Raw genomic sequence first — 13322 nt, forward strand, 5'->3', positions numbered from 1 at the left:
TTCACAGAAGAACACTATGACTGCCATACAGGATGACTAGGAATGTTTCTCTATAAGCAGTATGGAATAGTGTGAAGAGATTTATGTAGAACCTCTCCATATGCATTTCTTGTGTTAGTATTATTAGTAACTCATATCTGCATTCCATGTAGTACTAACGGACTTTAAGGAAAATAAACGCACCCAGCACAAGTCTGTGCATTGTGCCGCCAGTGAGCTGCAGAAGAATCAGTATAGCACTTTGAAACACCCTGTAGTTGGTTCTTATGACATAGTGAGGTAGAGAGAGTAGGTATTCACTTGCTTACTTTTCATTTTGCACACCTACAGAGAAGGGGAGCGCATGACCACATCCAGCGACCCGCTTACTATCACTTCTCTTATTCTCCACCACTCCTTCTAGCCTATCACACCCGCAGAACACCAATTATCCCTTAAAAAGGTTCTACTGCACTTAGATCGGGTAAACACTTTTAATATTTATTCTTCATCCACCTCATTGAACAATGATAATTAATTTTGCATCATTAAAACTACACTCTTAATAATCTGCAATTTTCCCTTTCTCTGCAACACAGAAACTATTAGCCCAAGAGAAAAAAAAATGAAATTAACCTTTTCTGTAGAATACTTAATGTAGTTTAATTTTGTACTGAGAAACATTTTAACTAGAAGCTGAAGTTTCCAAGTTATTCAAGGAAAACATATAGAAGTGACCTATAAATGTCCCTCCACCCTGATGCTCACGCCCCACAGGCAAGGATTTTTATTTTGTAGTTTATGGCACACCTTACTAACACTACAAAAATTTGCAAGTACACAAATTTTTCCCCTAATTGACCTTTTTTGTCCAAGTTGAATAGGCTACTTGTGCTTATCATCACGTCAAGAATGACCTACTGTACGTGATGAGTGCAAGTAAATCTTTTCCCCATAAACATGACAGATTGTCAAGATGGACAACCCGTTTTAACTAGTGAAATGTTCTTGCTAACAAAATGAGTATTCTGGAAAATGATTGTGTGCAATGGGACACACGATTTTCTTGCATATTATCCCTCTCAACTCTTGTATGAACTGATACACTGTAGTAAGTATGAGGGCGAGTCAAATGAAAACCTTAAATTTGTAATAACAAATCGAAATTTTGTGCCATTATCCTGTAAGTTGGTAAGTGTGCTACAAACAGTGTGCAGAATGGCCTGTAGGTGGCAGCATAGTGCAGATGCACACATACCATTGCAGTATCAGTATAAAGATGGCCGCCCCACTTGCGACTTGCACCAAGGAAGAACAGCTTTCTGTTACTCGGTGTTTGCGTAGTGAAGGTGTGAAACCTATTGAAATTCATCGACGAATGAGGGTTCAGTATGGTGATGCATGTTTGTCACAGCAACAAGTCTACGAATGGAGTAGGAAGTTCGCAAATGGTGTGACTTCAGAGGAAGATGCTCCTCGTCCAGGTCAGGCACAACAAGTTGCGACTCCACAGAGTATTGCAGCAGTTGAAGCCATAGTGAAGGAAAACTGCCGATGACACTGGATGACATTGCAGCATGTTTACAGATTAGTCATGGGCCAGCACACCACATTGTGCATGATGTGCTCCAGTTTCACAAAGTGGCTGCAAGATGGGTGCCACGGCAGCTGACTCCTGAAATGAGAGAACGACATGTTGATGTTCGTGAAGAACTTCTTTGGCACTTTGAACGAGAAAGTGATGGCTTCCTTGCAAGAATCGTTACTGGGGACAAAACCTGGGTTCACTTCCACCAACTAGAAATGAAGAGAACAAGCAAGGAATGGCGCCATTACTCATCACCAAAACCAAAGAAGTTTCGAACAGAACCATCAGCAGGGAAGGTTATATTGACTCTCTTTTGGTATGAAAAAGGCATCATTTTGGAGAATTACATGCCTAGAGGGACCACTGTCACCAGTTTCTCATACACAATTCTCCTAAAAAATCATTTGCAGCCTGCAATCAAATCAAAGCGACGTGGATTGCTGTCAGCAGGTGTCCTTTTGCAACATGACAATGCAAGGCCCCACACTGCCCGTACAACAGTTGCAACCATCACAGACCTGCATTTTGAGTGTCTTCCTCATCCACCATACTCACTAGTACTTGCCCCAAGTGATTTCCATATGTTTGGACCATTCAAAGACGCAATTGGAGGAAAGAAGTTCCGTTCTGATGAAGAGGTACACCACGCGGTGCACGAGTGGTTGCGTGGACTACCAAAAGAATTTTTTTCTAAAGGAATTAATGCACTTTGTAAGTGCTAGAGGACTTACATTGGGTGTGGGGGAGATTATGTTGAAAAGTAATACAGCTTTGTACCACTTCTGCACAATAAATAATATTTAAAAAAAAAAATTCAGGTTTTCATTTGACTCACCCTCATATAGTTTTTAAAAATATATCAATATACATTTAGAAAGCATTCAAACACTCCCTTCAATGCTGGTGCTGAAACTTCCCACAAAAGTGAAAGGCAAAGTGACCGAAATTGTCTACCACACTGTAAACAACCTCCTCCCCTCCCCCCTTTCCCCCCCTCAAGAGCACTCTGTTGTATGTAGCAAGAAGATGTGACTACACTTGTAAGATAAAATGTATTTCCTTTTGGCTCTACTTGATATATGACAGCTACAGGGTCAACTATAATTTTTGTAAATTGGAATATAAGCTAACTTCTAGCTTAGCGAAAGCAGCTTAAGAAAATTACTTCCAATGTCTGTTTATTCTCATGTTTAAGTGAGCAGCTTTTGTGGAAACAGCAGCTTTATGATCAAGCAGTTTTCCATTTAAGTCAATCCTGTGTCTCCTTATTTGTCATCACTGAATTAGTGATGTCACTCATTCATTAATTGTAATAAAAAAGAAACTATTATATTAAATTCTGACTTCGCTAAAAAATTATCTAACCTGTCTTTGCATGGAGATGCCAGAATGCCTCTTACAGGAAAAACACATATTCTGAGGTAACCGTCACTAAATACAGGGTGAAAAGTATTTAAACTGATAAACTCTGGGAGGTTGTAGGGGACATCAAAACAAATATTTTTCCCTAATGTCATTTTTTTCCTATGAGGAGTATTTAAACCAGTAGAGGAAGATTTCTCTAGCGGCAAATTAATTAAACCAACAAACACTTTTCCATTTTCTTATGACCAAGAGACAACACATTAACACAACCCAATTTCAATTACAGTAGATTTTCAAAAATGCCTCCACTGACATGTTAACAAAAGGTTACACCATCAGATCACGTTCTGTCTGACACGGGCAAAAACCCCAGGAGTATACTGAATTGTTCCTGCTGCTGCTACTATCTGGGCAACCAGATCCTCTTCTGATGCAACAGGAGTTGTGTAAACAAGGTTGCACATTTCTCCCCACACGAAAAAGTCCAGAGGGGACATATCTGGGGATCGAGCAGGCCATGGTACAGGACCACCTCTGCCAATCCACGTTTCTGGGAACCGTCGTTCCAGTAATTGACGCACATGACGACTGAAATGTGCCGGCGCCCCGTCACGTTGGAACCACATGCGTTGTCTTGTAGGGAGCGGGATGTCTTCCAGCAATTCTGGCAAGAAAATTGTAATAACGCCTGCCATTTCATGGCATAGGTAGCAGATACAGCCCAATTAAACAGCCCCCAACAACACCGAGCCACACATTAACGAAGAACCGCACTTGATGAGCGCTAGTAACTATGGCATGTGGGTTATCCTCACTCCAAACATGTGAATTATGCATGTTGAAGACTCCATCACGCCCAAACATTGCTTCATCGGTAAACAACACAGAGGATGGAAATGTAGGATGCATTTCACACTGTTCCAGGTACCACTGCGAAAACTGTGCTCTGAGTGGATAATAGACTGGTTCCAGGTTGGGGACATGCTGTAAGTGAAATGGACGTAACAATTGCTCTTGAAGGATTGTTCTTACATTCGTCTGATTTGTCCCCGTGTTACATGCAATTGCACGAGAGCTGATTGAAGGATCCTGCATGCTGCAAGACAGCTTCCTCAAATTGCAGCATTCTTATCGTGCGACGGCGTCCCTGTCCAGGTAATCTGCTAAATGACCTGGTCTCATGCAGACGTTGGTACACAGCAGCAAAGGTCGTATGATGCGGGATACGGCGATTAGGATATTGCTGGTGATAAACCCGCTGTGCAGCTCGTCCCTTGTGGTGCACAATGTAGTACGCACCAACCATATCAGTGTACTCACTCCAGGTGTATTGCTCCATTAGTAAACAGAGACAATGCACTACTACACTGGTGGACAGCAGTTGCTTACAACAGAAGAGCGTAATACGCCCTCTAACAACTGAAGATCGTAATATGGCCTCTAACAACTGTAGAGTGTAATACGCCCTCCACCGGTTTAAATAATCCTCATAGGAAAAAATGACATTAGGGAAAGATATTTGTCTTGATGTCCCATACAACCTCCCAGAGTTTGTTGGTTTAAATACTTTTCATCCTGTATACTACATCAAATTGTAATTAAATGGAATACACAAGATAAAGCTGTACAGGGTAAAAACTATAGAGAAAAGCAGAGATTAGTCTGTATTCAACAAATAATTGAGGATGTGGGGTGCAAATGCTACTCTGAGATGAAGAGGTTGGTACAGGAGAGGAATTTATGTTGGGCCACATCAAACAAGTCTGCTTTTCTCAATAAAACATCTCTGCACTTGACTTAAGCAAGTGCTCATCAAACAGTACACATCTGCAACTGCCATTCAGTAGATAGATGAACAGATAATATATCAGTGGACCACATGGCAGCCAATGCTGTGGTGATTTATTGGAACATTTCATTAGGCATGACTGGGACTCCATTGCAGACTGCATCAGTGAGTGCTTGCCATAGAAAGAAATCAAGAGGAGTCAAGTTGGGGAACCTTGCATACCCTTTTACTGGACCAATCCATCCTATCCATGGCCAGGAAAGTTTTCATGCAATAACTGCATTACAATGGGAAGGGTAAGCTAAACAGCCATCACGTTGATATACTGCACTTGTTCAGAGATATTTCTTCTAGAAATACACTCCTGGAAATTGAAATAAGAACACCGTGAATTCATTGTCCCAGGAAGGGGAAACTTTATTGACACATTCCTGGGGTCAGATACATCACATGATCACACTGACAGAACCACAGGCACATAGACACAGGCAACAGAGCATGCACAATGTCGGCACTAGTACAGTGTATATCCACCTTTCGCAGCAATGCAGGCTGCTATTCTCCCATGGAGACGATCGTAGAGATGCTGGATGTAGTCCTGTGGAACGGCTTGCCATGCCATTTCCACCTGGCGCCTCAGTTGGACCAGCGTTCGTGCTGGACGTGCAGACCGCGTGAGACGACGCTTCATCCAGTCCCAAACATGCTCAATGGGGGACAGATCCGGAGATCTTGCTGGCCAGGGTAGTTGACTTACACCTTCTAGAGCACGTTGGGTGGCACGGGATACATGCGGACGTGCATTGTCCTGTTGGAACAGCAAGTTCCCTTGCCGGTCTAGGAATGGTAGAACGATGGGTTCGATGACGGTTTGGATGTACCGTGCACTATTCAGTAACCCCTCGACGATCACCAGTGGTGTACGGCCAGTGTAGGAGATCGCTCCCCACACCATAATGCCGGGTGTTGGCCCTGTGTGCCTCGGTCGTATGCAGTCCTGATTGTGGCGCTCACCTGCACGGCGCCAAACACGCATACGACCATCATTGGCACCAAGGCAGAAGCGACTCTCATCGCTGAAGACGACACGTCTCCATTCGTCCCTCCATTCACGCCTGTCGCGACACCACTGGAGGCGGGCTGCACGATGTTGGGGCGTGAGCGGAAGACGGCCTAACGGTGTGCGGGACCGTAGCCCAGCTTCATGGAGACGGTTGCGAATGGTCCTCGCCGATACCCCAGGAGCAACAGTGTCCCTAATTTGCTGGGAAGTGGCGGTGCGGTCCCCTACGGCACTGCGTAGGATCCTACGGTCTTGGCGTGCATCCGTGCGTCGCTGCGGCCCGGTCCCAGGTCGACGGGCACGTGCACCTTCCGCCGACCACTGGCGACAACATCAATGTACTGTGGAGACCTCACGCCCCATGTGTTGAGCAATTCGGCGGTACGTCCACCCGGCCTCCCGCATGCCCACTATACGCCCTCGCTCAAAGTCCGTCAACTGCACATACGGTTCACGTCCACGCTGTCGCGGCATGCTACCAGTGTTAAAGACTGCGATGGAGCTCCGTATGCCACGGCAAACTGGCTGACACTGACGGCGGCGGTGCACAAATGCTGCGCAGCTAGCGCCATTCGACGGCTAACACCGCGGTTCCTGGTGTGTCCGTTGTGCCATGCGTGTGATCATTGCTTGTACAGCCCTCTCGCAGTGTCCGGAGCAAGTATGGTGGGTCTGACACACCGGTGTCAATGTGTTCTTTTTTCCATTTCCAGGAGTGTAGATGAAATAAGTTCCCACATTCAAATTTTCCACACTGCCACAACACTCATTGCTGTTGTACCTGGCAAAGCTAGCTTGGGTTTCCTGCTGCCCAGTAGAGCATGTTCACAAATTTAAATTTCTGCAGTTAGCCAGCATGGCTTTATCAGCAAAGAACTAGAGCTTCAAAAATGTATCATGATCTCTCAGACATTGCAAACAAACAGAATTCTAGACAATGTTCGGCATCACATCCTTTGACTTCTCAATGTAATCTGAGATGAAAGGTGTGGAATGTATGATGATACAAGATGTGACTGGCTAAAGAGAATCATCTGGATAATCCTATGTTCCTTGGTAATACATCTCATGGCATCATTTAGACTGATAAGCATCATAGCCAGAAAAGCTTTTTTGTTTGTTCCATCAGTTGCAGTCTTCTTCCATGTTCAGCTGTCCATTCACACTAATGTCCTAATAATTTGTGCAAGAGCCTCACACATTTGACATCGATGATCAGGATGCAGACACATATCAGTTTCCTGAACTGATTTTTTTTTTTTTTTTTTTACACTCAATATTTCAGCATGTCTAACTTCTAGTCATTGGAGTTCATGTCTGTGAGCAAGAAATTACATGAAATGATCTGTCAGTTCAGCAGTGAAGATAAGCAAACAGTCTAAAAGCTTGACACGACAATTTAGCATGGCCTGAGAGCCTCATTTGCATGTGATCACAGTGCCGTGGCCAATTCAAGTGCTTTGCCTTTCAATGAAATACCATAGTTTTTTTGAACATTTGTACAGACAGTATCAATTCCAACACTGTCTCAGTGTGCTCATCTTGTCAAAAGCTTTTGAATGGCACTAAGTTGTATATAATTCCATTTAAAAAATCATAATTGCTTCAATATATCAATTCATACAAGGCTTAAAAATTATGTGCCCCTCCGTATACTATCATTTGCCAAAAATCTTGTTTCGATATTGGTGTTACATCTTATATGAATAAGCCTCTATCTATATATCAGCCCCCCCCCCCCCCCCCAGTATTTCTGTACTTCTGAATGTCTCCTAAACAATGTGCGCACTCTTTGTGAATATCTTTCTTTTCTTTTTAATAGTTTCTGCTTCCTTGTCAACCATATGGGTTGACTCACACTGTGTTTCAAGATATGCATGTGTGAATTTTCTGAAGGTTGTAAGTAATTTTAGGCGAAGCAGGTATAATGAAATACAGACGTCTAAAAAATGAGGTTGAGAGGATATTTGCAAAATGGGAAAGTAGCAATGGCTAGAGGAGAAATGCAAAGCTGTAGAAGCTATGGGAACAGAAGCTTACATCTGCCTATGCAAAAATTAAAAAAAAACTTGACAAAGAGGACTAGTACTAAATCAAGAGTTCAGATGGTAAATGATTACTAAGCAATGAAAGGGAAAATGAAGTGAGGGAGGAATGCAAGAAGGGCTATATAATTGAAATAAACTTTAAAATGATATTATGCCAAGTGAAGAGAAAGTAGAAGAAGAGACGGGAGATATGATGCTGCGAGATGAATTTGACAGCCCACTGAAAGACCTGAGGTAAAATGTGGCATCTGGAATAGACAATATTCTCACAAAATTATTGAGATCCTAGGAAGAACGTACAGTGACAAAACTATTCCATCTGATACGTAAGATATATGAGACACAAAGTACCTTAAAGCTCCAAGAAGAAAGTAATAATTACAAAAACAAAGAAGGAAGATGCTGACAGATGTGAATACTAAGCAACAATAAGATTAATAATGGTTCCAAAATACTGACGCAAATTATTTACACAAGAATAGAAAGACTGGTAGAAGCAACTTGAGAAAGATCAATTTGGGTTCCAGAGAAGTATAGGAACATGTTGAGGCAATAGTGAACCTATGACTTACCTCAAAAGACAGACAGAAGAAAGGCAAGCCCAAGTTTACTGTAATTGTCACTTAACAGAAAAGGTGCAAAGATAAAATACAGGGAAAGAAAGGTAACCTGTAACTTGTACAGAAACCAGACTGCTGTTATAGGAGCTAAATGATATGAAAAGAATGCAGTAGTGGAAAAGACAGTGAAACATGGTTGTAGCCTATCACTCATGTTATTCCATTTGTACGTTGAGCAAAGAGTAAGGCAAATGAAAGAGAAATCTGGAGTAGGAACTGAGTTTCCAAGAGAACTAATTAAAAATTTAAGTTTGTCTGACGACATTCAAGTGTAGATGGTAAAGGATATGGAAGATCAGTAACTGGAAAGAATGGGGGGGGGGGGGTTCTTCAAAAGCTGCTATAAGATGAACACTAACAAAAGTAAAACAGGTTAATGAATGTGATTCACTTGAAACAGAAGATGCTGATGAAATCAGAGCAGTAAATGAGCCACTAAAAATAGTCTGTGAGTTTTGCTATTTGGGCAGCAAGCTAACTGACAATATATAATTTGTTGGATTGTAGCTTTGCACAGAAGTGAACTGCAACAAGCAGTTCAGATATGAAGTGAATACGAGGTCTCAAAATGTGGTGCAACTGAAAAATGCTGAGGCTGGACAGGTAGAACTATTAAAGTGGTACTGAATAAAATTGAGGAGAAAAGTAATTTATGGCGTAACGTGACTAAAAGCAAGTACTAGTTGGTTTGACACATCATGAGGAAGCAAGGAATTGTCAATTTTGTAATGGAGTTAAGTGTGGTGGTTAAAAAAATGAGGGAGACAAAGGCTTGACTAAAGTAAGCAGGCTCAAACTGATGCAGTTTGCAGTGCTTATGTTCAGATAATGAAGCTTGTATAGGAAAGACTAGTGTGGATATTGTAAATTCAAAGAAGTAAATAAAAAATGTCATCGATCATATTGTTCGGTGATTACCACAGTCATCCACTTACTAAACACATTGTGATGTCTACTCTGAAACTCAGACAGAGATCATTTTGTAGGAGCAAGGTAATGTGCCAGTGTCAACTTCGGGAGTGCAGCATCGCCGTGGAGCACCACAGTCCTGCCACCTCACGGTGAAGGTAACCATTTCTCGTAGTCTTTGTGTAACTTGGGCAAACGGTTTGTGCGATGGAATGTGACAGTTCTTCCATTTCCTCAGCATCGCCATACACAAGGAGCACATCTGTGTATTCAGCAAATGTGTATTGCACCATGTTTCCTCTATTGGCGATGCACAGGTATTGACTCAGTCTCACAGTAAAGCAGACAATAAGTAACATCTGGGGATTGTTTGACGTAGTACACGTCATCATGTCTACCCTGTTGCATACCAGTACAGGGGATTCTTGAGATGTTTCTCTTGCCCTAAGCTGACGTTGACGAGGTACACATCTGAATTGAAACTGTAGTAAAATGGAAATGATACGAATCCGGACATGAGTTCCTGTTGAAAATATTCTGTACTCATTATCCTCTATATGTCCTAGAAGTTTGTAACGGGAATTTCTGACCACCCTGTATAATAAAACATGTATTGCAGCATGGAGTAATATGAATATACCTGCTACGAATGAATTTCAAATGATCTCATCGCGTACAAATAATTATTTCAGAAGCTTGGCAAACAATATTTATATACACAGTAGTGAGCATGGAAGTTACGTGTTGCTGTAGAAGCCACGTAGAACTTCTGTGACAAGATTGTTGCTAAATATAATTATTTTTTTCTAGACGCGTCAACAAATGTGTGCTTTCGCTAAACAGTCAATAAACTATTACCACATGTTCTCTCCATTCTCCCAAATGCGAAGGGTTAAGCGCGTTCGCATATTTACTTTGTAATATGTTTCTCGAAGCAGTAAAGTTTTCTGTAATGAAAATCTTATCGAAGACTATTTCACAATGTTTCCCGAGTTTCAAACTCGAGACGAAACTGAATAGTAATTTACGCTCACTTACGAATACTGAAGCACATCTCATGATCATCGAACTGTTCTGGGCCAGAGTCGACGTTGTCACAAAGTCCTCTGAGACGGTGTAGCAACACTTCTACAGCTGAATCTAGCACGCTACCTTGTAACAGATACTCTTGACTAGGAACAATGCTGCTATTCATCGCAGCCGTAAGGCTTTCCATTGCTGTGCTAAGGGGTTGTGCCATTTTCTGTAATAAAAGAAGTACAGTTTTACTGAAATAATGTTGAGCGAGAGAAAGCATTGCACAAAAACAAAATCGATAGCCACAAAAGGTTAAAATTAACTTACACAGAGAACAGGCAACGAATGCTATTTTTCTTTTTAACCTAGAAATCTGACATACATTCTTTCATAACAACCCACAACATAAACTACACCAGATAGCCGAATAGTTTACAACGTCAAACATTATAAACTCGAAGAGACAACATATACATCTAGGCACGAGAGATATGCAGACCACAACTACTGGACAGGCGTCTAAAGCTAGCGAAATGAGGGATGCTCAACTACCGGACCTACCGATAGATGACTCTACCAGCTGATTACTGTTGTCTGTATTGCCCGCCATATTCGAATTTGGCAAGAACTAAGAAGTTTCTCTCGGTCTGTACGGTGTGTAAGGAATTAAGGATTATGGAAATGGTAATTTCTTGTTCCACTTTCAATTCTACGAAGCGATGGAGTAAGGAAGGTGACTTACCATTTCACAGGTAATAGGACTACTGATACAATACAGACTTAGTGCGTTTGCTAATTAGATGTTTTTGAACAGGTTTCCTCTAAAGCACCCAGAGCTGCTGAAGAAGTGGATTACTTCCGTGAAGCGGAAATGATTTAATCCTACGTCTTACAGTTTTCTTTGCGGAAACCATTTCCGACAAGAGGATTACGTAGTGAGCCCCGGAACGTGGAAGAAACGTCTCAAACCCGAAGCAGTGCCATAAGTTTTTGACTTTCCGACACATTTGATGCCACCAAATAAACAGCCACGACGACATGTTATTAGGATTGTGAGTGACAACGATGCTTCTCCATTTGAGGTAGCTAATTAATTTCCTTGCTATGTGTGTGCTTTTTACATTTGTGAACTTATTTTGTACGGACGCAAATGGGCTACATAGGTCTAAGCAATGTTGTAATACAGGTCCAAATTTTTGTTTTTAGCGTCCTGTCATGGAATCCGTGCTCGATTTGCCCACTGTAGAAGCTACTGATTGCGTGGACAATGTTGTCAATGAGAATTATTGCGTGGAAAGCATGACCCATTTATCTAATGCAGAAGCTGCGAATTGTGTCGAAAACGTTAGTATAAGGATGTTTTCACACCCCCAAAGTTTTCTTATAATATTTTTTCATCATGCCTTGAGTTATTTCAATCATATATAACGAAATTATTTCTTTATTTCAGAGTGCAGTTGCTTCTTCAGTAATTGATTGTGGTATGCAGTCGAAAGTAGGAATGGAAGACAAGGCGACCGTAATTTGCAATTTTTTCTCAGACATTGTGCACGAATTAAAACGTAAACTGAAGTGCGTCCGTGAAAAACTTCGAAGAAGAGAGAAGAAAGTGTTTTCCATGGATGACATCATAAGTTCATTGAAGGAGGAGGGGCATCTTCCTGAAAAGTTACATAACTTCCTCAATCATCAGAAAGGAACACAAGTGGAATTAGTGTGCAATTAGTGAACAACTCTCTCTCATCAAAGGGTAATAGATACACAACAAATGTGAAAATGTTTGCGATGACTGTGTACTTTTATTCACCAGCAGCATATGCATACCTGCAAAAATTAATGCCTCTGCCCCATAAATCATTGATTTTCAAATGGGTGGCAAGTGTAGACTGTGAACCTGGCCTCTTAAAAGATGTTTTTAAGTTCGTTGATTTGAACCAATTGTAAGGGACCAGTTCAGCGATTCATGTCTAATAGTAGACAGTATGGCAATTAGGAAGCAAGTAGTTTGGGACCAAGGAAGTAAGTGATACACAGGTTTTATGGACTTTGGTGTGGAAGTGCCTCAGTCAAAAGAAGTAATAGAGGTATCTGAGGCTCTGGTTTTCATGCTTGTTTCTATTAAAGGCAAATTTAAATGCCCAATTGCATATTTATTTATCAGCGTTGTACAGGCAAATAATCAGGCCACACTGATAAAATCTGCTTTAGAGAGGCTGCACAGTTCTGGCATTAGGGTTTGGTGTGTTACATGTGATGGCTGCAAGGTAAATATAAGCACTTTATGTTCACTTGGCTGTACTTTAAATTTTTCCAAGGGTGATTTTAAAAGCCACTTTCCTTGTGGAAAAATACAATGTTCATTGTATCTTGGACATGTGTCATATGATTAAGTTAGCCAGAAACGCTCTAGCAGAAGTATCTGTTATTGAGTCTCCAACTGGCATTATTGGATGGCATTTCATGGAGCAATTGAACAAGGTACAACAAGAAGGTATGACATTTGCCAACAAACTATCAGGACAACATATAGCCTAAGTTATGTAAATAGAAAAATGAATGTTTCATTAGCTGCACAGACTTTGAGTTCTAGTGTGGCAGATAGTATGGAGTTTTTGATGAGGGTTGGTGATCTAAATTTTAAAGGAAGTGAAAGCAACAGTAGAATTTTTGATATTCTGAACTCCAGAAATCCATTAGGTAAAGGGTACAAGAGCCCCCTGAGACTTGACAACAATTCTTATTGGCTTGGTATTTTCAGAGACACTGAAAATTATATAAAAAGCTGAAAAATCATAGGTGTTCCGTTGCTGCTCCATGCAAGAAATACTTTTGCTTTTTGGATAATTTTCAATGTGCAATCAGTCAGGCACATAGCTCTGGCAAGTATGTTTTGTGTTGAATTTCCTCTGAAGTATTTGCTAACATATAAACTGTCACAAGACCC

At 41.3% G+C, this 13322-nt stretch overlaps 1 protein-coding gene and 1 long non-coding RNA gene across 2 annotated transcripts in view; one reads left to right on the forward strand and one right to left on the reverse strand.

The window, feature by feature from the left end:
- LOC124798233 (mediator of RNA polymerase II transcription subunit 18) overlaps window positions 1–10927 on the reverse strand; it is a 53230-nt gene extending 42303 nt beyond the window's left edge. The window contains exons 1-2 of the mRNA XM_047261548.1: window positions 10706–10927; window positions 10400–10604 (exon numbers count right to left, since the gene is read on the reverse strand). Coding sequence (XP_047117504.1) covers window positions 10400–10601 — 202 coding nt within the window. The 5' untranslated portion in view covers window positions 10602–10604; window positions 10706–10927. The remainder of the gene's footprint in view (window positions 1–10399; window positions 10605–10705) is intronic.
- A 479-nt stretch (window positions 10928–11406) lies between these two features.
- On the forward strand, window positions 11407–11888 carry LOC124797900. Its single transcript, XR_007016900.1, has 3 exons — window positions 11407–11460; window positions 11585–11722; window positions 11829–11888. It is a non-coding gene; the product is annotated as an uncharacterized LOC124797900 (long non-coding RNA).
- The last annotated feature ends 1434 nt before the right edge of the window (window positions 11889–13322 follow it).

Source organism: Schistocerca piceifrons, chromosome 5 (genome assembly GCF_021461385.2).
Source record: "Schistocerca piceifrons isolate TAMUIC-IGC-003096 chromosome 5, iqSchPice1.1, whole genome shotgun sequence".
NCBI classification, from domain to species: Eukaryota; Metazoa; Arthropoda; class Insecta; order Orthoptera; family Acrididae; genus Schistocerca; species Schistocerca piceifrons.